The sequence below is a fragment of the Nicotiana tomentosiformis genome, chromosome 6 (genome assembly GCF_000390325.3).
Source record: "Nicotiana tomentosiformis chromosome 6, ASM39032v3, whole genome shotgun sequence".
Classification (NCBI taxonomy): Eukaryota; Viridiplantae; Streptophyta; class Magnoliopsida; order Solanales; family Solanaceae; genus Nicotiana; species Nicotiana tomentosiformis.
The window spans coordinates 17,604,908-17,627,099 of record NC_090817.1 but is presented as its reverse complement, the minus strand read 5'-3'; the positions used below and the strand labels follow the sequence as shown (position 1 = coordinate 17,627,099).

At 34.9% G+C, this 22,192-nt stretch overlaps 1 protein-coding gene and 1 non-coding gene across 2 annotated transcripts; one reads left to right on the top strand and one right to left on the bottom strand.

Moving 5' to 3' along the window:
* The first annotated feature begins 164 nt into the window (after positions 1-164).
* On the top strand, positions 165-237 carry TRNAA-AGC (transfer RNA alanine (anticodon AGC)). The gene has a single exon. It is a non-coding gene; the product is annotated as a tRNA-Ala (tRNA).
* Positions 238-975: 738 nt separating this feature from the next.
* LOC104097828 (uclacyanin 1-like) lies at positions 976-2,654 on the bottom strand. The gene is made up of 2 exons (XM_009604449.3): positions 2,422-2,654; positions 976-1,621 (listed from the first exon to the last, which is right to left on the bottom strand). The coding sequence occupies exons 1-2, from the start codon at positions 2,582-2,584 to the stop codon at positions 1,101-1,103; spliced, it is 684 nt and encodes a 227-aa protein (XP_009602744.1). The 5' UTR covers positions 2,585-2,654; the 3' UTR covers positions 976-1,100.
* Between the last annotated feature and the right edge of the window lie 19,538 nt (positions 2,655-22,192).

Genomic DNA, 22,192 nt, shown 5'->3' with positions numbered 1-22,192 from the left:
CATCAAAGAATCGATCAATGCTTATTGGCAACGTACTCATTGAGGTTAATGTAAACTAAAATCAGAAATAATAAAGTTATGAAGAGGTAGCTCGGATGAACAGTAAGAATAAAAAGACCATTTCTATCACAACCATAAAGTTAAAACGAAAGAATTTTATCAAAGGGGATGTAGCTCAGATGGTAGAGCGCTCGCTTAGCATGCGAGAGGTACGGGGATCGATACCCCGCATCTCCATTCTTATTTTTCTCAGTTTATTTAATTATGAAAGACGCATTTCACGATTTTAGGCCACAAAAAGGTAAGTAATAGCAGAAGAAGTGTTTTTTACTTTTTTTTCTCAAATCAACTGGTTAGGTAATTAATTTTTTGAATCCAAACTTAGGCATTCTTCTGCTCTATCAAGTTCAGATTCTGAGTCAATTATTATGTCTTTCTGTGAAGAAATAGATTGCACATTGAGTATTTAGAAGTTATACAGAGGCAAGTTTACGCAAGTGGGGGAAAAATTGCTCTTTTTTGTGAGGTTGAATGAGCCCTAGTGTGCATGGGTCCTTTGCTTGCACGATTGGAATTTACTGCAACCTTAACTGAGTAAAAAAAAAAAACAGAAAAATAGGTTTGTGATGCTAGAAATTACATTAGACCAATGGGTTGAAAGTTCTTCTTTCCAATTACTCATTTACATTATATGGTTTTAATGCTATTTCTAGGATGAGACTCCTCTCTATTTTCATGTCTCTCCATTTCTCTAAGTTCCTATTTGGATTAGAGCCAAATGTCATAGTTAAAAATTGAAGGTTGAGATTTAATTACCAAAGCAAGGTCTTAACTATGATTAGATTAATAAATATTTAATTTATTTGTTCTCCAAATTTTCTTAATCCCATGATTCTAGCTAAAATATTAACTAATCCATATATATTTGAATAAAAAGAATTTCCTAGTATGCTCACTAGGAATTGCACATCCATATGCTCAATATATACTGAATATGTTAAATAGATCTCTCGTGATACACAAGATTGAGTAAAATCATGATACAAAATAGAATTGAAACAATTAAAAAAAAAGAGGACATCTCGGATGATAGATTTCACTTAAAGAATGAACGTCATCGTAACAACAAAGCCAAATCCCACAGTAGAACCAGCAATGACGCCAATTTTATTAGCTGATGACGGCTGAGATGGCGTCGGAACAGAAGCACCAGAAGGAGGCAATGCAGGAGCGTCAACAGTAGGGGATGATGGATTACTAACAGGGGAAATTTTAGGTGCAATTTTTGGCGACGGCGCTGAAGATTTGGGAGATGGTGATGAAGCAGGGGACTTAGTAGGGGAACTGATCACTGGGGTGGTGGAAGGTGTCGATGCTGGTGGCAGAACCGGAGGTGCGGCTGCAGGCGGTGGAGAAGCTGTGGCAATTGTGTTGACTTCAAGTTTCATTCCTGAGGCACAATGTCCACCAGTTCCACAAATGAAGTATCTTCTGCCTAGAGAAGATAGAGCAATGACAGTCATCCCACCACCATTTGTTGATATTGCATTTGTTGTCGCGCAAGAATCATAATTAGCTTTTGTAACTTCAAGCACATCGTGGCTTAGACCATACGAAAATACTGTCAATAAGATAAACAAAAATAGAAGATGTTAGTTAGTTTGAGAACGAGAGGGGTTCGACTTATTTGTAAATTTTGTAATTCACTTCCACATTAACAATAGGTTAGAGGTTTTGAGTCCCATTGAAAATAATTAACAAAACATGCACGGTTGATCCCTTGAATGATAGGGTCTCCCACCAGAGACAAGGTAAGATTTGAAATTTATAAATTCAAAATTTTAGTCCACTTAAATTATTAGGTTTCAAGTTAATAATTTGTATATTATCAATAAATTTTGTAAGACACATATAGAATCTGGACAAAAACTATTGGTTCCGTTGAACCCATAATCCATATTCTAGCTCTGCCCCTACCTCCCACCAACGACAGGAACCTCAAGATGACAAAGACTTGCCCTCTTCATGAAAACGAAAAATGAATGAGGATCAAGACGGGGATATTAGCCCTTCCTCAATACCAAGAAAGGTGGGTTCTATAAGACTTACACCAACTAACATTTTGACTCTAAAAGTGAGAGTTGGTGTCAATCTTGCACCTTTTTATCAAATAATAAAGTAGATTTCGCTCTAGAACCCTACACAACCCGAGCTCCCCCTAAGGGGAAGTAGACCAAGAGCAAGCAACCCCGGCACAAAATGAAAAGAAAGAACTTTTAAGATTAGATTTAGACGGAATGTCATTCAAACGACCTTAAAACAATCATAAAAACCAATGTATACCCTAGCATGAGAAAGAAAAAATATAGTGCTAAGAGGCATAAGTTTTATTGGGTGAATTATGGGATGGGAATGGCTTACTCAAATTATCACCAACTAAGAAAGTTTCGGATGCAGCCCATGTTTTATAATCAGCGCCCTGACTCCATCCACCATTACCTCCCACTGTGTGATTTGCGGCCATGGCTGAATTAAGCACCATGGCTATGGCTGCCAAGCTCAATAATGTTCTTAGCATTGCCATTTTTAATTAGCAAATTATACAATTGGGTTGTATAAACTGCTAAAATATTTGCTAGTATTGAAAATTTATGTCTTCTTTCTTTCAAGATTCTGCTATTTATAGGTAACACTGTTGAATGAGGACAGAATAGTTTGACTATGATTGTCATATTTTATAATCCAAACGCGCCACTGACGATGGTTTCTCAAAATAACCATTTTCCTTTTCTCCCAACGTCCTTTTATTCGTTTTCTTTTTTTACTTTCATTTTATGATTCGTTTTTTTTATAATGGTGGTGCTCGAGCCAATCTAAATATTATACTTTTAAACTATCGAATATATAATATATGGATAATATGAGTATAACTGTGTATAATTTATATACACTGACTAGGAAAAGTAAATATTGAATCTGATCGGCTATATATTTGTGTAACAATCCCGTTATATATATACACACATTACATGTCAGCTATTTTTAGTTTAAGAGATTAAGTGAGCGGTTATTTGAATTAATTCTTCGTCCACTATTCTACTAGATACCTATATGGTTGTACCACTTAGCACAGCTGCACAAGTATCGAGAAATTTGTCCACCAAAGTTTAGGCAAATTAAAAATAATAATATAGTAATATTTTTTTGTAACTTTAGTTTTTATAATTTTCTTCCATTTTATTGATAGCTGAACCGCACCCCTTGATACGCTTACTTTCATTTTATGATTCAAGTTGTTTTAGCAAATTGCATTTTTTTTTACATATCATAAATTAGTCTCGACTCGGTAAGAGCTGACTTGATTTTGATTTGTATATTGAATTGAGTACAATTACACGTTATTGACTCTTTATGAAGTCTAGTATAACACAAGAACATGCTACAGTGTGGTGCATTATTGTAAAGCGTTTGTCAACACTTCATTCATGTAAAGAATCTGAAATGAATTCTCGTTGTATGTGATATACAAATTGAGATGTCTCTTCAAAGGACAGCTATTTTTTTTATTATTAGTAAGTTCAAAGCTTATGCCCCCTCCCACTGAAAGAGGAAATAATTCAGATAATTAACCTATTCAATTTGTTGACCAAGAAGCAATGCATACGTGCGGTGATATATTGAAGCTTATACTAACTAGTGTGGTTCATCGAAACCGTAAACACTTGCCCGGATTAGGTGTTTATAGTAAATCATATCAAGTACTTATTATATTTAAGTAATTCAACGAGGCAACCCGGTGTAGAGACTATCCGAGTTCGCGTAGGGTTCGGGGAAGGGACGCATCTCAGAAGGTGTGATGTGAGCAGTCTACCCTGATACTAGGGGTGGCAAGTGGGTCGGGCCCGGTCCTAAGTGGGCTTCGCGGGCCCGGTCCTAAGTGGGCCGGTCCTATGCGGTCCGGTCCTAAACGGTCCTGGGCTTCGCGGGCTTATTGCTGGAACCGGCTCAGGACCGGGACCACGAAATAACGGGCCCAGGTTTAGTGGGCCGGTCCCGGGCCCAAACGGGCCCAATATAAACTTTCTCTTTTTTTTTTATATATTTTTTTTTATAGAAGTTAGAGAAAACAATAGCAATAAAGATATATAAGCTATATTCGATTTATATACTATATATACATCATATATATATATATATATATTTATATACTATATATACATCTTAAAATATATATATATATATATATATATATACTATATTATATATACATAGTATACATCTTAAAATATACTATATATACATCTTAAGATATACTATATATATATATAGTATAGTAGATCTTAAGATATATATACATATATATACATCTTAAGATATATAAGCTATATATATATATATATAGTAAGATGTATATATAGTATATCTTAAAATGTATACTATCGAATATGACTTATAAACTATGTATATATATTATAGTATATATAGTATATTATAGTGTATATATACATTTTAAGATATATATATATAATTATATACACACTATACTATATATACATAGTATATTCGATATACTATACAATATATACATATATATATAAGCTTATATATATATATATACTATACTATACTATATATACATCTTAAGATATATAAGCTATATTCGATTTATATACTATATATACATCTTAAGATATATAAGCTATATTCGATTTATATACTATATATACATAAATATAGTAAGATGCATATATATTTTAGTATAGTATAGTATATATATACTATATATACAACTTAAGATATACTATAATATATATACATCTTACTATATATAAGCTATATTCGATTTATATACTATATATACATCTTAAGATATACTATATATAGTATAGTATATATAGTATATCTTAAGATGTATATATAGTATAGTATATATAGTATATCTTAAGATGTATATATAGTAAAGTATATATAGGATATCTTAAGATGTATATGTAGTATAGTATATATAGTTTATATATCTTATGAGATGTATATATAGTATAGACTATAGTATAGTATATATATAAGCTTATATGTATACTAAACTATACTATAATATATATACATCTTACTATATATAAGCTATATTCGATTTATATACTATATATACATCATAAGATATACTATATATAAATGTATATCTACTATATATATCTAGTATACATCTTAAAAAATATATATACTATATTATATATACATAGTGTACATCTTAAAATATACTATATATACATCATAAGATATACTATATATACATGTATATCTACTATATATATCTAGTATACATCTTAAAATATATATATACTATATTATATATACATAGTATACATCTTAAAATATACTATATATACATCTTAAGATATACTATATATATATATATATATATATATATATATATATATAGAGTATAGTATAGTATAGTATAGTATAGTAAATCTTAAGATATATAAGCTATATATATATATATATAGTAAGATGTATATATAGTATATCTTAAAATGTATACTATCGAGTATGACTTATAAACTATGTATATATATTATAGTATATATAGTATATTATAGTGTATATATATATATATATATATATATATATATATATATATATATATATAGTTATATACACACTATACTATATATACATAGTATATTCGATATACTATACAATATATACATATATATATAAGCTTATATATATATATATACTATACTATACTATATATACATCTTAAGATATATAAGCTATATTCGATTTATATACTATATATACATATATATAGTAAGATGTATATATATTTTAGTATAGTATAGTATATATACTATATATACAACTTAAGATATACTATAATATATATACATCTTACTATATATAAGCTATATTCGATTTATATACTATATATACATCTTAAGATATACTATATATACATGTATATATACTATATATATCTAGTATATCTAGTATACTATGTATATATAGTATATCTTAAGATGTATATGTAGTATAGTATATATAGTATATCTTAAGATGTATATAGTATAGTATATATAGTATATCTTAAGATGTATATATAGTAAAGTATATATAGTATATCTTAAGATGTATATGTAGTATAGTATATATAGTTTATATATCTTATGAGATGTATATATAGTATAGACTATATTATAGTATATATATAAGCTTATATGTATACTAAATTATAGTATAATATATATACATCTTACTATATATAAGCTATATTCGATTTATATACTATATATACATCATAAGATATACTATATATACATGTATATATAGTATATCTTAAGATGTATATATAGTATAGTATATCTTAAGATGTATATATAGTATATCGAATATAGTTTATATATCTTATGAGATGTATATATAGTATAGACTATAGTATAGTATAAATATAAGCTTATATGTATACTATACTATATGTATAGCTTAAGATATAAAAGAACAAAAATATTGTAAAGAGATATTCAAATCAATGCGTTATATTTTTATTATAGCATTAAAAATCATGGTAATATCTTTCTTAGTCTTCCTCCCTCCTATGGAATGAGCCAACGACTATTTTTGACAGCCCAACGACTATTTTTTACAGTCCAACGTTTTTTTTAAAAAATAAAATAAAAAAAATTCAAAAAATCAGCCGTTGGGCCCGCTAGGCCCGCTAAGGGGACCGGGCCGATCCGGTTCCGGGCCCTGGCCGGCCAAACGGTCCCGGGCCTGGCCGGCCCAATCATAGGACCGGCCCACAAGACCAGACCAGGCCCGCTAAAACCGGACCAAACGCTCCTGGCCCGTTTAGCCGTTTGGCCCGTCTGACCCGCGATCCTGGGCCGGTCCCGGGCCTGGACCGGCCCACTTGACAGGCCTACCTGATACAAGCATCAGTGATTGATTCCATTACTCGAACTTGTGACCTATAAAAATAATGCATCATTATGTGATCAAAGTTCATGGGTAAAAATGCTAGTATATATCTTATTGGTTCGGTATTAATATAGGTGCGGGTTAATTTTTATTGCAACAGATCATGTCTACTAGAAAATTCTTTTTACCTGATGGCTATGACCAAATCATTTTAGGTTGTAAGCCATCAATGTCTCAATTATGAAAATTAAAAAGAGCATAAATTTGGAGGCTACTCGTATAGGCGGATGCACGTTCCAGGTCTAATTGGTGCTATTTAAAAATTGACTACTAGTTAATGGAATTGTTCAAATTTTTTTTTAAAAATAATTCAGATTGTACTTTTTCTAAGAAATTATTTATTTATTACTGGTTTACTTGGCCCTTTTCCCTTTTGAAGGTCGTAGTTGGATTTTGAAAAGACCAACTCTTAGTTGGATTTTGAAAAGACCAACTCAAATTCACAACATATACTCCAAACAATTTTTAGGACTAAAAATACATATGACGAATTCATCATTTGATGCACGTAAGAAATACAAATAAGGAGCCTAAAGCATAAGTACCAAACAAGGACATAAAGCCTGCTTATTATTATTGTTCTGAAATTTTTATAATTTTAGCCTTTACTTTCAAAAGAATAATTATCATCTTTTAGGTTTAGGATTTCTTAATCTAATGTGATAGAATTATAAAATAGTACTTTTTTAGTGTGAATATTTCAACCTTACAACAAATAACTCTAAAAGATAATTAAAGGCAAAAAAATTCCCCTTTACTACTTAAAGTATATAAGTTCATTTGAAATTTATTAATAAAATTAAGTTCTAATTTTAAGTCTAAGAATAAAGAAGTTTAGTATGCATCGTAAACTAAACCTATATTTTTACCTGCCACTAAGTTTACAATCTTTTATTATAAATATCTATAAATAATTATGAGTAAACATAATATCTATAATTAAGTATGCAAATGACAGGACTAAGTTTTGAATTATAATTTACGATTATATTAAATAATATAATGTACTTTACTGTTACTAAAATGTATACATCGAAATTAATAGAAATAAATTATATTTTCTTTATAAGAAATTTCAGGTAATTATAAGTTTTTGTTGTATCGGTTATATTGACTTTTAACACAAATGATATTATTTAGGTTTATAATTTAGACATTAGGAAATATATATATATATAAAATGCTATTTTAGATAAATATTATTACATAAAATATATGGGATTGTTGGGTCGGGTCCAACAGTCGGACCAATTACGGGTCTTCTCCTAATTCGATTTTTCTTTTTGTATTTTACTTTTGCAATAGTACTTTATTCTTTTTTTTATTTGCCGGAGATAATTTATATAGTATTTCTTATTGATTAAAAAAATAGAACAACTTGCATTTTGCTTGAGAGGAAGAAAATAAATTATCTTATGTTAGTTACGTGTTCCAGAATGAACTTTAAAAAAATGATGAACTTGAAAATAGCTTTCCAAGAAAATTCAGAAATGCTTTTAAATTTTCAAAGGTTGTATTTTCTTGCTCTTAATATTCATGTGATTTTTAGGAAAATATTATTCACCGAGATGGATACATGCACAACACACGTATACTAAGATTAGTAAACAGAAAATATGATATATAAGTTCTGAGGTATAAATCAACGGGCCAATTATTTGAATGAGTTGTCCAAATATTGCAATATAAAGAGAATTAATAAATTTGCTTGTGTTGGTTACTATAAACGAAGAGGGTAATTCCAAATAAAAGAGCATAGACAAACTAGTTATTCAATATATGCATATTTTTGCTTGTGAAGTATATATTTTATAGGGTAAAAAGACCGAACATTATTTTATGTTGGAGCTTCATAATTTATAATAGTATAGATTTATGTGATTTTTAAATTATTTATATTAATTGATACAAGATACACATGTAAAGCATGCAATTAGAAAAATAATTACTTAATGAGAAGGGTAAAGTTAGAAAATTTAATAAATTTTATCCCGACTAGCTAAAGTGGACAAGTAAACAACATTGTTTTTAAGTATATGGAGTACAAGTTAAAAAGAAACGGGAAGAGTAGTATCTATTGCAAAGGTTAGATGCTAAAGAGAAAAGTTTTCAACTATAAATAAAAGAAAATACAAATTATGAGTTTTTGAGAGTTTCGACTTTTATAACAGATTAACAATATAGGTTAAGTATTTTCTAAAAAGTTTATATTGATTAAAACAAGATGCATGTGACACGCACGTGTTCAAGAAATTCAAGAACTCAAGAATTTCATATAGGACTACAAGCAAATATTTCAGACTTCTTGCATGTATTAACCACATCACTATTCCCTTCTGTGTTATTGTATACAGTCAAAACTGGTTTCGACCTTCGTATGATTAGTCAAGATTGGAACATAATGGATCGAAGGTCATCTTCATAATATCGAGTATGAGATCCGAAGCCAGGTTACCAAGCTCAAGTTTCGGGGACCAATTAAGTACCGAGCTCGAAGTCAATACCAAGCTCGATTCCAAATCGAACTATGATGTGAGGCGGCGTTATCGAGCTTAAAAGCCAGAGACCGACCAATACCGAGCCAAAGTCAATACCGGGTCCCGAGCCAATATCGAGCTTGAACCAATATTGAGCTCTAAACTTGGAAATCGACCAATACCAAATCCGAACAAGATCGAGCCAAGAGACAAGAGCCGTTACAGCTGCACTAAGGGAGATAATCTCGACGGAAATTAGAGAAAAGCTAGTTTATCATGGGTTCCCACTGTGTATTTTTAATTATATCCAAAGTAGGATCCATCCACTATAAGAGGGATGACTATTATTTATGTAAAGGAGATCAAGGCATTGATACACTCTCATATTATTGATATTCACATAGAAAAACATACTGATATTCATATAGAGATTATCCCTTTCTGGGCTCAGTATATTGATTCATCTTGCTTGTTCATAAAATATTTTCCACTCAGTTTGGTTTGTATTTCATTCTTTATACAGTCAATACCTACTATATTTTTACTTACTTTCCGATTTGTGCCAAGTTGTACCACGTATCCTTAGAACTACGTATAAATTCAACTTTATCCATTTTTCGGGTAAACAGTTTAGCACCCACCATGTGGCTAAGGATAACAGTGGCTGTTTGGTACGAACCTCTACAAAACACAACATTTTACACTTGCTCTTGGAAGTATCTTTGATTTCAGGTTGAAAACGACGAATTCTCAAGTAATGGCCCTACCTATCAACAATAGAGCTAGCCTTCAAGATGAGAACACCAACTTAACCCCTGGGGTGGAAGGCTACTCGTCGATCCCGTTGGAGCTCGGGTCAAAGAGCCAATATACGTCAATTCACATGCGGCTATCGAGGCAAACCAACGTTCCGACCCTGAAAACAACATTCATGGTAGAACTCGGTCTGCAGCTCGAAATACCCAAAACGCTAAGGAAAACGTAATCAACTTGCGTATGATCTTCGAGATGTTGCAAGCTCAACAAGTAGCAACAGCCTAGTTGCAGAGCCAAACCCAGGAACCGACCAGACTCGAGCCCAGTCCACCCTAAGAAGTCACCCACAAAACGGGTCCAACTATAGTAAGGTCAAATGAGCAAGAATCGGGGACTAATCCCGAAATCGTTAAGATGCTCGAAGAACTGACAAAACGAATAGAGTGAAGAGAAAAGAGGATCGAGGCAAACGATAAAAAATAGAAACATATAACTCCAGGGTTGATCAGATCCTGGGGGAACCACCAATATAGAAGGGCTTAGATTCCAAAAAATTCATACAAAAGCCTTTCCCCCCGAGTGCGGCTCCTAAACCGATCCTAAAGAAGTTTTGCGTGCCCGAGATTCCTAAATATAATGGAACGACCGACCCCAACGAACATGTCACCTCTTATATATGTGCTATCAAAGGGAATGATCTAGAGGACGATGAAATCGAATCTGTATTATTAAAAAAATTCGGTGAAACCCTGTCAAAGGGAGCAATGATATGGTATCATAATTTACCGTCTAACTCTATTTGTAACGATCCGATCGGTCATTTTGAGCCCTAGCGCATCGTTCGACGGTTGAGGCCCTGAGCAGCTTCACTTCAGGTATTATGACTTGTACGCTTGGTTGGAATTTAATTTCGGGAAGTTCGGAGTTGATTTGGGAAGAAAATTCTCATTTCAAAAGCTTTAGTTGGAAGAATTGACTAAGGTTGGATTTTTGAGAAAACGACCTCAAAATCAGGATTTGAAGGTTCTAGCAGGTTCGTATTTTAATAAGTGTAAGAGTCATATTATAAGTGATATGAGGTCCAAGGAGAGCCCTAAGTCTAAGTCAAGTTGGAAAGTACATGATAGACTAAAGTTCCAAATGAGTACAGACAAAACCTAATTTTGGACGAGCATGCCTTTATATATATATATATATATATAAAGGATTTATATGGTGGACAACCTATCAAATAAAAGATCTTTGAGTCTAGTTTCTAACGCTTTACACCGTTCATCATTTGGATATTTTTACAAGGAGTTATGGACGTTTTAGTAAAAGGTGTCCAGCAGGGAAAAACTTGTAATACGAGGTACAACCTGCACAGCTCAAGGTATAACTCGCTGAAGCACCTATGCCTATATAAGGCAGTCACGGGCAGCAGTCATTTTTGGGGATTTTCTTGAGCTAGGGATTAGTTCTTTCATGGTGGATTCGACCTTGGGGACTACTTAAGAATACAAGGTGAGTTTTTTTTGGATATTTTAAATTAATAACATCCTATTAACACTAGTTGGAGCATGACTTATGTGTCATGAGGTGTGTTGTGGGCAGCGAATTTATGGAATTTTGGCTATTGTTATCAGAGGATGTTATTATGGTCATGTGAATTATGCAGTACATGGTGTGGATTTAGCAAAGGTATGCAACCATGTATTGGTGCATCGTGTAGTGATTGATACGGTGTTCGGATGATGGAAACGGGCTTGGCGGAGAATTTCGAATGTTGGAATTGGGCTCTAAGGCTTATTTGACTAAAAAAAGGAGAATCTTCAGACTAGCTCGAGCAAGTGAGCTCAACTAAGTTATGGTAGCACGGGTAGGTGCACAATGTGTTAAACAATGATTTCAGATAACTCCAGAGTATTTCTTAGCATATTCGAGGACGAACGTATGTTTAAGTGGGAGAAAATGTAACGACCCGACCGGTCGTTTTGAGCCCTAGCACGTCGTTCGACGATTTGAGGCCCTAAGCAGCTTCACTTCAGGTATTATGACTTGTACGCGTGGTCATAATTTAATTTCGGGAAGTTCAGAGTTGATTTGGAAAGAAAATTCTCATTTCAAAAGCTTTAAGTTGGAATAATTGACTAAGGTTGGATTTTTTAGAAAACAACCTTGGAATCGGGATATGAAGGTTCCAGCAGGTTCGTATGTTAATAAGTGTAAGAGTCATATTATAAGTGATGTGGGGTCTAAGGAGAGCCCTAAGTTTAAGTAAAGTTGGAAAGTACATGATAGACTAAAGTTCCAAATGAGTACACATAAAATCTAACTTTGGACGAGCATGCATATATATGTGGATTTATATGGTAGACAACCTATCAAATGAAAGATCTTCGAGTCTAGTTTCTAACGCTTTAAACCGTTCGTCATTTGGATATTTCTACAAGGAGTTATGGACGTTTTAGTAAAAGGTGTCCAGCAGGAGAAAACTTGTAATACGAGGTACAACCTGCACAACGCAAAGTACAACTCACTGAAGCACATGTGCCTATGTAAGGCAGTCACAGGAAGCATCCATTTTTGGGAATTTGCTTGAGCTAGGGATTGGTTCTTTCATGGTGGATTCGACCTTGGGGACTACTTAAGAATACAAGGTGGGTGTTTTTGGATATTTTAAGTTAATAACATCCTATTAACACTAGTATTAACCTCCTTCAATCTTTGAAATCCCTAAAAATCTTTCAAGTTGTTCAAGAACACCAAATTTCCCAAACATTGGAATTTTATGGAAAAACTTCAAGAAGGTAATACTAATGCTTCAAGCTCATTTCTTATGAGTCGGTGAGAGTAATTCTAATATTTGTTTCAAGTTGTTATGGTTGGATAATTGATTTCATAAACCCTAGTTCATGGCATGAATAGTGTTCTTGAGAAAATGAGGGAAAGATAAATAGTGTTCTTAGAAATGAAATTAAAGGATGCAATGAACCTATGGAATCATTTTCTAGCTTAGTTGGAAGTGCTCAACTAAGTAATCACCAAATTGAATGTTTTGAAAATGTTGGTTAAGGAAGATGATGAATAGTAATTTGGCGGTGTTGGAGAATTAATGTAGTATCATTGATGACTTCAAATGAGTATTAAATGATAAGAGTGGAGTTGAATGTGCTAGTAAGTGAACCTATTGGACGATTTGAGTTAGAGGCTTGTTGCCAACTTGTGAGCCATAAATAGATATTGTTAAATTGAGTCATATTTTGATTGTAATTGGGATTGTAATTGTAGATATCAATTTGTTGGTGGCGTACGAGCATTTTACTCAATGTTACGATGTCGTAGGAGGATTAAAAGTTTGTGAATGTTAATAAAGCGAAAGCGAGATTTGGAGCGTTGGGCATCGGTCGAGTTATTTGAAAGGCTTGGGAGCCGGCTATGGAACTTCGAAGCGAGGTAAGTCTCTTGTCTAACCTTATAAGAGGGAATTTACCCCTAGTTGATTTAAATTAATAATTGTTGCTAATTTTAGGGGCTACGTACGCACGAGGTGACGAGAGTCTGTACGTAGCTACTAATATTGCTAAGTTCGGGTAGTTTAGGACTCAAATCATGAATTACTTGTGATAATTGTATCTTTCTGTTAATTGAAATATTGGAATTTTTGTTGTAAATTGTTAGAGGAAATAATAAGAGACTGAAATTTCACATACTTGAATTTTTGCTCAAATTATTTAACTATTGCTATAAACTATACCTCTTGGTGTGTAAATCTTAGTAAATATAAATATATTCTAATTCCGGAGGTACATAAGAAAATGTCCTCCTTTCTTGTGGATCGGGCCGAATGCCTCGGCAGTATAGATGCATCTATGGATCGCGCTGCACGTCCCTCGACAGTGTACACGACACTCTAGATCATGCCGAACGACCTCGGCAGACATCGTGCCTAATAATAATAATTACATGATGCTTTGCTATTTATTGCAGCTTGTGAAATTAATTAATAAATTGGAAATGGTCGCATTTGAAGGAATTTAATTATTTTTGCTGGTTAAAGAAAATTATTCTTAATCCTATAAATCATGTTGATTTAATATTTCTATTTTTAATATTATATACCCTTAGTGAGTGTCAAAGTCGACCTCTCGTCACAACTTCTTCGAAATTAGGCTTGATACTTACTGGGTACACGTTGTTTACGTACTCATGCTACACTTGCTGAACATTTTTGTGCAGGTACGTATATGTCTAGCGGCCGTGTGGGCGTAGAGGTGTGGTTAATGCGAAGACTTAGGTAAGCTGCATTCTATATTACGATCCGCAGCCAGTAGAGTCTCCTTCAGAGTTATTTATATTTTTTCTGTCTAATTTGTATTCCGGACAGTTGTTGTGTTTTATTTTATATTCCTAGTAAATGCTCATGCACTTGTGACACCGGGTTTTGGGAGGATTATGGGTTGTTCTGTATTGAATTTGTTAAAAGTATTATTATTTACTCTGTAAATCCCCATTCTTTACTATGTATATTAAAGGAAAATATGATTTCAAAAGTTATAAAAATGAGAACCCAATTTAGTATTCTTTGTTAGCTTGCCTGACAGTGGTGTCTGGCGCCATCATGACCTTAATGGAATTTGGGTCGTGACAAAATGGTATCAGAGCACTAGGTTCACTTAGGTCTCATGAGTCATGTGCAGGTCTAGTAGAGTGTTGTGGATCGGTACGGAGACGTCTGTACCTATCTTCGAGAGGCTACAGGGCTGTTAGGAGCACTTTCCTTCTTGAATCCTCATCGTGCGATTTAATTCTTTTAAGGCTTATGCCTTTGTTTCTTTCCTATTCAATCTTGTGCGACGTGAAATGCTTGTTATAAATCGGGAATTGAGGAATTGTAATGGTACTACAGATGTGGTGTAGGATGTTTCTCCCTGCGTAATTGATTGGGCTATTGTCGTTGCCTTGCAAAATGATGTTTTGTCATTTCAGCTCTGTAGCTATATTTCGTATGGTTCTGAGGCTATGCACAGGTTGCTATGATGTTCATGAGTTATTATCTCACAGAATTGATGTAATGGCAGGGTGCTCATTTATGTGTCGATGCAGTGAACAACTTGAAAGAAGGTTTTTCTCAGTACATGATGTAGAGGTACGATGTTTAATCCCAGCAAAGGAAAGGTAATCGTACTATGAATATTCAGGTTTGTGGTTGATGGAGTAATGAGGCTTGATATTTTCGAGCGTGGTAGAGTTCTCAATTGGGATGTGGTGTCATCTCCTTGTTAAATGCGTTAAGGTTCGCCGGTGTTATGGTTTTCTTCAACTCGCCTTCACGACGGGGTGTTAGGAATTGGTGTCGGGGAAGCAGTTGTTAGAAATCACGGTGTGCAGTGGTTCAGGATCGAATCGATGTTCCTATTGTTGATGGCTCGAGAAGGATGATCTTCAGAGAGGGTTAAAGCTGGTAGCGATCTATTGGTTCAAGTTCTACAGAGACGAATTTTGAGTTAAGGCAACAACTGGGCAGCGGAGGATGAGGAAGGACATGTGGGAGGTGTCTCGTGGTGGTTAAGTTCCTAGAAGGCCAAGTTTGAGAAACAGAAGTCGAGTAATTACTTAAAGGAGAGGGTTTGACCAAAGTGGGAGAGTGGTAAGGTAGCGTATGGGTTACAGGGTAGGATAACTACACGTCTTAAGGAAAGTTTGGAGTGATTTGGGATTCATGGTGGACAGTGACTAGGTCTACAGACTTAATTTGGAATTTTGGCTATTATACTGGGGGAAGATTGGATGCGACAGAAATGAGTTTTCCTGATATGAAAAGGAATGCAACATGACTTCGGGTTGGGATGTATCGTCGTACCTGTAGTTGATGTCATCGGGGAGTGAACGGACTTGTACAGCTGGTGAACGAGCATGAGCTCAGGATGGTTTATTGGTTTCGTGGTAGTAGTACTCGGTGTAGCATTGTTGGAGGATGTCAGCATGGAATTTCCACAGGTGGGATATCTCCCGTAAGCAGATTAGCGGATTGCGGGGTGTTGATGGAGCTCCTACGAAGAATTTTACTAACTATCCATTAAGAGGTCAAGTATGTGAATGTGGCTAGTGATTCAGAATATTCATGAAATGTTTAACATAAGGATTTCAAGGAATTTGATGGGTCGATTATGCGAGATTGTGTCAATGAGGAATAAGGAGTCTTGGTGGGTTCCAGAGTTATGTAATTGTACCTTCAAGCTATGTGGGAGAGCCCCACCGTCTACAATTGGATTACATGGTTGTCCATATGTGAGGTTTCTGGTTATCGGTGTATTGGTGGGTCATTACAACTAAGGAAAGAAATTATCATTGGTAATTTGAGCAAAGGATTTGGGGAATGTGTGCCATATTTGGCCTTATCGATTCATGTTCAGGCTTTAGGAAGACTCAGAGTCTATGCTTCGTGTTGATGTGATGTACAAGGAAGGTGATTCAGTCGAGTGCTTCTTTGAGAGAGTGTTTAATTGCTAGCAGAGCCTTGGAGTTGATTATATTCGGGACCAGGTCGGAATGGGTGACTCTCAACAATGGTCCTAGTGGATTCAAAACGTTAAAGTGTGGTGCCTAAGTATTTCGAGCATGTAGTATGGTTAAGTATCGAGCTTTTGCAGCAGATTATGAAAAAGGTTTGGGATGTTCTATGTTATCTTCGGTTTGCGGTGTAGCATTGGAGGAATGGGAGAAAATGACTTCGAATTCATAAAGGAAATATCTGAATGGGCGTATCAGTTGAAGATGTGAATGTGCGCACAAGGAGGGTCTGAGATGGTTTGTGGGTTTTAAGACAGTATGGTCTCGTGAAATGGGGTCACTCAGGACGAGTGCGGATTTGGTTTGTTACGTTGGAATGGAGCTATTGTTACTATTTCTAAGGCAAGTACAGAATAAATTGAAAGAAGCGGGGTCAGTTAGTAATGGTTGAATCAACATGGTTGTGGCAGTGATCAGTTTCTTTAGTGTGAAGTTATACATGTAGTTTGTAGTTATACACTTGGGATTGAGTGCCACCACCACTTGGTTGATTTGGGAGGTATCTGATTCGAATGGCTTTAGTGTGTAAATGGATCCCGGAAGAGTTATGGCGGCTTAGATCATGACTTGAGGTTTGTATTTTTTTCGGATTAAGAATTTAATTACGTGTTGCAATAGTTCTCTTGAAACGAGTAAAGTGAAAGGTTTCTATATGATGAAGTTGTGTATCCTATTAGTGGTTCAGGAGTTATGATGAAATTTTGGGTTTTTTCGTGTTGGTAAGGTGGGTGCGGTGAGCGGCACAAAATTTGAAAATTGAGGATCAAGGTTGCAGTTCAGTGTTGACAGGGATGTCACGAGCTCGGACGAGCAGGGAATGATTCAAATGTTTAGAGTAAGCTGGTATTGTTTTTAGCATCACTTGAGATCGGTGTTTTGTGTGAGAGGCTTTGTGTATTTATTTGCAGATTTTCGATTTTGCTCTACAACATTTATGTGGCCGGCGGTATGGATGTGCAGACTTGGTGCCTGGTACAGAAGGTCGTGGGAGCACATCCCACAGAAAGATTGTATAAGTGTGACATGTAGTCACCTGATTGAATAAAGATTTAAAACCAAGTATGGAGATTGTGGTACTATCAATCATGTGAGAATTTATGCATGAATGGCGCTCAATTCATTTGGTTGTGGTTGTGGAAGTTTATTCCGGATTCGACGGTTGTTCTTACGTGCCATGGAAAAAGGGTCATTGTGGATCCTTGAGAGATTATTTACCTAAGCATGGTATGATCAGAATCAGTTTGAGGTCCATTGATGGGTCCAAATGTGGATGTGTACTCTATACCAGCCTGAGTGTGTTCATTCGGCATAACATTCCTTATGGAAGAATATTCAGGTGTGGGATGTTAATTTCGTCGCCAGCTATTTTGTGTGATACTTTATAGTGCCGTATGGGCTGTGAGATGACTTGATTATTTGTACAATATGTTGAGGTCCCGCACATCGGTGGTGTAATGTGAGCAAGATGGCTCTCGAGATGCAGATCATATATTGCACCTTAGTTGTGCTCGAGTTTTATAGCGCATGACGCTACTTGTCTCCCCAGGATTTGCATTATGCACTTGGCATGCTTATGGTTGATATTCGGACATTAATGAGTATAAGCATTACGGTTCGATGTGTGTTTTCCTTAGGTTATTAAGCGTGGATTGGGTTGCACACCACAACGGTATCATATACGAATTAGGTTGCACGCCGAAGTAGCGTGATGCTGAGCACAGTTCCCTATATCTATTCCTGTGTGCTTTGTTCGCATTTTCTGAGAAAGATTCATGACATCTTTTCAGTTGTTAAATTAGTTACGCGGGTTGAGTAGTTCTTTCCAGAGTTCATTTTTCCTTATGTATCACATTTGAGTTTGTAGCCTGTTGGCGCATTGTTGGCGTCATACGAGATCTTGGTCAGTGTTTGAGGTGGCTTATTGCCTGTGTAGCTTATATTGGGTGAGACGAGACTACTGGACCTCAAATCAGTGCAATCAGATTTATATAAGGTATGTTAAAAAAAAATATCGCTATTCAGTTCAGAATGTGGTGATGGTCCTTGTGAGGAGTAGAGACTCCATGATTAGTTAATTCATCAATTGGTTATGAATTTCTACACATCTCTTCCGTCGTGGCAGCATTTCAAGAGTTGGAGCATGACTTATGTGTCATGAGGTGTGTTATGGGCAGCGAATTTATGGAATTTTGGCTATTGTTATCAGTGGATGTTATTATGGTTATGTGAATTATGCGGTGCATGGTGTGGATTTAGCAAAGGTATGCAACCATGTATTGGTGCATCGTGTAGTGATTGATACGGTGTTCGGATGATGGAAACGGGCTTGGCGGAGAATTTCGGATGTTAGAATTGGGCTCTAAGGCTTATTTGACTAAAAAAAGGAGAATCTTCAGACTAGCTTGAGCAAGTGAGCTCAACTAAGTTATGGTAGCACGGGTAGGTGCACAATGTGTTAAATAATGATTTCAGATAACTCCAGAGTATTTCTTAGCACATTCGAGGACGAACGTATGTTTAAGTGGGAGAAAATGTAACGACCCGACCGATCGTTTTGAGCCCTAGCACGTCGTTCAACGATTTGAGGCCCTAAGCAGCTTCACTTCAGGTATTATGACTTGTACGCGTGGTCAGAATTTAATTTCGGGAAGTTCAGAGTTGATTTGGAAAGAAAATTCTCATTTCAAAAGCTTTAAGTTGGAAGAATTGACTAAGGTTGGATTTTTTAGAAAAGAACCTTGGAATCGAGATATGAAGGTTCCAGCAAGTTCGTATGTTAATAAGTGTAAGAGTCATATTATAAGTGATGTGGGGTCTAAGGAGAGCCCTAAGTCTAAGTAAAGTTGGAAAGTACATGATAGACTAAAGTTCCAAATGAGTACACACAAAATCTAACTTTGGACGAGCATGCATATATATATGGATTTATATGGTAGACAACCTATCAAATGAAAGATCTTCGAGTCTAGTTTCTAACGCTTTAAACCGTTCGTCATTTGGATATTTCTACAAGGAGTTATGGACGTTTTAGTAAAAGGTGTCCAGCAGGAGAAAACTTGTAATACGAGGTAGAACCTGCACAACGCAAGGTACAACTCGCTGAAGCACATGTGCCTATGTAAGGCAGTCACAGGAAGCATCCATTTTTGGGGATTTGCTTGAGCTAGAGATTGGTTCTTTCATGGTGGATTCGACCTTGGGGACTACTTAAGAATACAAGGTGGGTGTTTTTGGATATTTTAAGTTAATAACATCCTATTAACACTAGTATTAACCTCCTTCAATCTTTGAAATCCCTAAAAATCTTTCAAGTTGTTCAAGAACACCAAATTTCCCAAACATTGGAATTTTATGGAAAAACTTCAAGAAGGTAATACTAATGCTTCAAGCTCATTTCTTATGAGTCGGTGAGAGTAATTCTAATATTTGTTTCAAGTTGTTATGGTTGGATAATTGATTTCATAAACCCTAGTTCATGGCATGAATAGTGTTCTTGAGAAAATGAGGGAAAGATAAATAGTGTTCTTAGAAATGAAATTAAAGAATGCAATGAACCTATGGAATCATTTTCTAGCTTAGTTGGAAGTGTTCAACTAAGTAATCACCAAATTGAATGTTTTGAAAATGTTGGTTAAGGAAGATGATGAATAGTAATTTGGCGGTGTTGGAGAATTAATGTAGTATCATTGATGACTTCAAATGAGTATTAAATGATAAGAGTGGAGTTGAATGTGCTAGTAAGTGAACCTATTGGACGATTTGAGTTAGAGGCTTGTAGCCAACTTGTGAGCCATAAATAGATATTGATAAATTGAGTCATATTTTGATTGTAATTGGGATTGTAATTGTAGAGATCAATTTGTTGGTGGTGTACAAGAATCTTACTCAATGTTACGATGTCGTAGGAGGATTAAAAACTTGTGAATGTTAATAAAGCGAAAGCGAGTTTTGGAGCGTTGGGTATTGATCGAGTTGTTAGAAAGGCTTGGGAGCCAGCTATGGAACTTCAGAGCGAGGTAAGTCTCTTGTCTAACCTTGTAAGAGGGAATTTACCCCTAGGTGATTTAAATTAATAATTGTTGCTAATTGTGGGGGCTACGTACGCACGAGGTGACGAGAGTCTGTGCGTAGCTACTAATATTACTAAGTCCGGGTAGTTTAGGACTCAAATCATGAATTACTTGTGATAATTGCATCTTTTAGTTAATTGAAATATTGGAATTTTTATTGTAAATTTTTAGAGGAAATAATAAGAGACTGAAATTTCACACACTTGAATTTTTGCTCAAATTATTTAACTATTGCTATAAACTGTACCTCCTGGTGTATAAATCTTAGTAAATATAAATATATTCTCATTCCGGAGGTACATAAGAAAATGTCCTCCTTTTTTGTAGAGCGGGCCGAACGCCTCGACAGTATAGATGCATCTATGGATCGCGTTGCGTATCCCTCGGCAGTGTACACAACACTCTACATCGTGCCGAACGACCTCGACAGACATCGTGCCTAATAATAATAATTACACGATTCTTTGCTATTTATTGCAACTTGTGAAATTAATTAATAAATTGGAAATGGTCGCATTTGAAGGAATTTAATTATTTTTGCTGGTTAAAGAAAATTATTGTTAATCCTATAAATCATGTTGATTTAATATTTATATTTTAAATATTATTGACCCTTAGTGAGTGTCAAAGTCGACCTCTCGTCCCAACCTTTTCGAGATTAAGCTTGATACTTACTGGGTACATGTTGTTTACGTACTCATGCTACACTTGCTGCACTTTTTTGTGCAGTTACGTATATGTCCAGCGGCCTTATGGGCGTAGAGGAGTGGTTAATGCAGAGACTTAGGTGTGCTGCATTCTATATTACGATCCGCAGCCAGTAGAGTCTCCTTCAGAGTTATTTATATTTTTCCTGTCTAATTTGTATTCCGGACAGTTGTTGTATTTTATTTTATATTCCTAGTAAATACTCATGCACTTGTGACACCGGGTTTTGGGAGGATTATGGGTTGTTCTGTATTGAATTTGTTAAAAGTATTATTATTTACTATGTAAATCCCCATTCTTTACTATGTATATTAAAGGAAAATATGATTTCAAAAGTAATAAAAATGATAACCCATTTAGTATTTATTGTTGGCTTGCCTGACAGCGGTGTCCGGCGCCATCACGACCTTAATGGATTTTGGGTCGTGACACTATTGATTCTTTTGCTATGCTTGCAGATTCTTTCGTAAAAGCGCACTGGGGTCATAAAGGTCGAGACGAGGAAGTCAGACTTATTCAAGGTAAGACAAAAGGATAACGAGATGCTAAGAGAATTCGTATCTCGTTTCCAAATAGAGCGAATGGATCTACCACCAGTAACAGACGATTGGGCTGTTCAAGCTTTCACTCTGGCTTCACGGTGGCTGA

What these genes read in the sequence shown, in the direction of transcription:
- LOC104097828 (XM_009604449.3), bottom strand. Translation starts at nt 2,584, where the DNA reads ATGGCAATGCTAAGAACATTATTGAGCTTGGCAGCCATAGCCATGGTG. An exon ending in CTTAGTTGGTGATAATTTGA is followed by an intron (nt 1,622 to 2,421) that starts GTAAGCCATTCC and finishes TCTTATTGACAG; the next exon opens with TATTTTCGTATGGTCTAAGC.